The sequence below is a fragment of the Sander vitreus genome, chromosome 22 (assembly GCF_031162955.1).
Source record: "Sander vitreus isolate 19-12246 chromosome 22, sanVit1, whole genome shotgun sequence".
Classification (NCBI taxonomy): Eukaryota; Metazoa; Chordata; class Actinopteri; order Perciformes; family Percidae; genus Sander; species Sander vitreus.
In genome coordinates this window covers 17983918-17987657 of record NC_135876.1, presented here as the reverse complement: position 1 = coordinate 17987657, position 3740 = coordinate 17983918, and the positions used below count along the sequence as shown (strand labels likewise).

General features: G+C 45.0%; 1 protein-coding gene across 1 annotated transcript; it reads right to left on the bottom strand.

The window, feature by feature from the left end:
* Positions 1-1189: 1189 nt before the first annotated feature.
* On the bottom strand, positions 1190-3309 carry sox17 (SRY-box transcription factor 17). Its single transcript, XM_078281046.1, has 2 exons — positions 2842-3309; positions 1190-2463 (listed from the first exon to the last, which is right to left on the bottom strand). Exons 1-2 carry the CDS (start codon positions 3137-3139, stop codon positions 1559-1561), a joined length of 1203 nt encoding a protein of 400 aa, XP_078137172.1. The 5' UTR covers positions 3140-3309; the 3' UTR covers positions 1190-1558.
* Positions 3310-3740: the final 431 nt, after the last annotated feature.

Below are 3740 nucleotides of genomic sequence, written 5' to 3'. Positions count from 1 at the left end.
AAGAAGTCCGTTTGTGTCTGAGGGTAGTAAGAAGACGTAACAACACGTCACACATATCAGAGTAAAAACACTCATAAATGTACGGTTAAAGTAGTAGCAGTAAAAAAATGTTTGCTGTTTAGACATAAAGGAGGCACTTTTTTTTCTTGACTTTAACAAGAGCTGACATCATTATAACGACCGTGGGAAGTTCCAGAAATATTTGCCTTGAGGTCCAACGACTACTTCTCCCACATAAGAGAATATTTCAAAACATTCAGCACGAACAAAGCGCATGAATATATACACCTCTGGAACATGTTTCCTCTGAAGTGCTAAAAATGGATCAGGAGGTCAGGGTGATTGACCCCTCAGAGAAGAACCTCTTCCTTTTAAAATAGGGGAAATCTCTATTTATAAAACGGGACTCTTTGTCACCTATAAATACCATGAATTATCCTCAAGGATGGATCTGATCTCTTAAAAGATTTTTACCCGTTAGATTTGACATATGATGAAGCGACAGACTGGCGTTAGTGGATAAATATATCATAGCCTTTCAGAAATAAAACCTGATGTCATTGCTATGTTATTATGCATAGCTGGAGGGTGGTTATTGAATTAAACCTTATGTTCAGCTGTGAAAATACACAAAATAAACGGTCACCATTGTTTAACGGTGCAATAGAGCACAGTGAATTTTAATGGCCCCTTCCATTAATCAGAAGAGACTAAATCATTCACAGACAGGATGTCCGGAGCATAAACGGCGCTCCCATGCTGCGCAAAACAAGGCGCCATGTGTAACGCATACACTGAGATTACCTCCACTCTGTCCGGGCCAGGAAGCTGGGTTGCAGACCTCCTCTGCCCTGCTTCCAGGTGAGCAACGGGTGCTGCCGGGAGCCCATTAATGCTCCATGTGGAAGTGGGAAAAACCAACAGAGATAGTGCCATGTAATACAAAGAGAACACTGAATGAATGGCAAGGTTGTGATGAGCGGAAACACATCTGAAAAGTGAATGTCTTCGCTAAGCATTTTTATTTTTTCATTATGCAATCACTGGCCAATCAGTGGAGTCTGCTTTTAGGTGATTTTGAATTAGAAAGTAAAACATAGTCTAAAATAAATAAATGTGAAAGAAAGCTTCATTCAGTGTTTTCTGAAATGTAAAAGAATGTGGAATAATAAATACAAGAGAGGACGAGTCTATTTGCAAAATTTATTACTCAAAAGTGCAAAAAGTATTAAAAAAAAACACCTTCAGTGTATACACAAACTTTAAAATAGTGACTGTACAATATGTATTATCACAAAATGAATTCATATCCCTGCAAGAGAGGAAGAAAAGAGTTAAAACCAGTGTTTGAAATACTTTCAAATACTTTTTCGTAGACAGATACAGTACAACAGTTGTCGGCAAAGCTGCATTTTAAAATCTCATGGGCCTTGTAGTGTATAGGCTAGTAGTGAAAAATAAAATTAAAAAAATAAAAACATTTTTGTTCAAATTTAGCTACAGAGATTTGAGGTCAGATCATGTGCCCTTGCAGCAGGGTCACAGGAATGGCAGGAGGTTAGGAGTTGTTGTAGCTACAGTAATACACAGCTGTGCTGGCGTCTGACAGCACAGATGATATGAGGCTTTCAGGTCCTTGCATGCCAGCCTCGTGTGGCCCGTACGGCAAGCCTGTCATGTCCGCACGCGCTGAAGAGGAGTTCAAATACTGCTCAAACTCGCTGCGGTCCACCTCGGCCAGCAGCTCAGAGTGGTGCATCTGCTCCACGTTGTCTGTTGCGTGAGTGTGGGAGTCAGGAGGGGGGGAGAGCTGTCCTGCCCCACCGTGATGCCGTTTGGGGTGGCTGTGACTGCAGTGCTGAGTATAATACATGGCCAGAGGGTTAGGGCATCCCATGTAGGAAGGGGGAAGGGTGGCGGGCTGTGGGGGCTGCTCTGAAGCTGAGGCAGGGTGTCGGTGCAGGATGGGGTTGCTGTGGTGGTTGGAGAGGGAGTCCTGGGGCTGGTACTCTGCCGCCTGGGAGTGGTAAGCGTATGCAGGCATCATGTGGCAGTCCTCTTGTGAATGTTGAGGGAAGAACGTGAGTTCTGACTCTACAGCGTCCAGAGGAGAGGTGTCAGGCGTAGGGAGGCTGTAGGTTTCATAAGAAGGGCCCCCAAGACCCTGAGCATCTCGGTAGTGGCTAAGCGGCTGTGGAGGAAGCTGGAAGCCATGCTCGTGGTAGCCAAGGCCCAGACTCTCCACACACAGTCTACCATCCCCGGGCATCGACGAGCCCTGGTGATCGGACACGCCATGGACTAGAAAGCCAGACTCCAGCCTCTTAATCCTCTTCACCTGCTTCCGCCGCCGCGGCCGGTACTTGTAGTTGGGGTGATCCTGCATGTGCTGAACCCGCAGCCGCTCGGCCTCCTCCACAAAGGGCTGCTTTTCTGTGACAGGAAGGGCTTTCCATGATTTCCCTGCAGGTCAAGAGGAGAGTGCACATCAATGATATGTCAGCAGATACTGTACGCAGTCTGGTGATGCACACAAAAATAGCTTGTTGCCATTTTAGGGGGCAGGGACAGGTTTTTGAGGTTACATGTGCAGCTTAACTCAGACATAGTAACTTTTAATAACATGGTAACATCACCTGCTGCCTTAAGCAATCACTGCACTGATTGAGAAATAACTATTCATTGCTGTTTGAGTAGAATGAAAATACAATTTGACATAAAAACAATTTAAAGTAACAAGCACCTAAATGTCATTAACAAATAGGAATAATAATCACTCTATAATAACATGTACAGATGTGGCACATATAGATTGATTGAATAAAATATAAAATGACTTACCTAACATTTTGCTCAGCTCCGCGTTGTGCAGGTCCGGGTTTTGCTGCGCCAGTCTCTTGCGCTCATCCTTCGCCCAGACCATAAACGCGTTCATGGGCCGTCGGATCCGCGGTTCGGTCTTGCCGCGATTCTGACTACCGGAGCTGGAGGCACACGGCTCGTTCTTTACTTTGGTGTCCCCGAGAGGACTGATAGGGTCGACCCACTGGCAGCGTCCCATTCCAGGCATCATGACTGACATCGTACACCTTGCCTGGGTCTGATCGTCGCTGGCGTAACCCGCATCGGGACTACTCATCTCTGTCCAGCTGGGAGATTTTGGAGAGCCACCGGGCAGCAACACACTACTACTGAAAACAGCCTATACAGACAGATTCAAAAACTTAACACGGTTTCTGAGTTTTAAAGCTGGAAAAGAATTAGTCACATACATAAATCACTTCTAGGAGACGCATGGACTGAACTGTGCCGACTACTCAACGCTGGATGCGAAGGCTGGTGCGCTATAAACTCACAGGCAGCCAATCACCATGTGGTGGGAGTGCCCACTACTACAAAGGTGTAAAAAAGTTTAAGTAGCCCGCCTCCGACCATGTTTGAAGAGCCGAGACCCTTTAAGGAAAGACGCTGTGAGATTTCAAAGAGATGCAAACTGTAAATGATGAGACTATATGCCCAATTGGCACCCAATGTGCAATTTAGATTCAAATTCATTTTGTGGGGAGATTAAACACTAAGATTTAACTCCAGGCTTTAGTGCAAGGTTTTGAAAAATGGCTATTGTACGGTGCTTACTTAAGAAGCAAAAAGAGGTGAAACTAATGAACTCTGTAATCCACAATAACGTTTATTTGGACAGCCACAAGGTCCAGTTTTAATTCTCAACCCTGTATTAGACT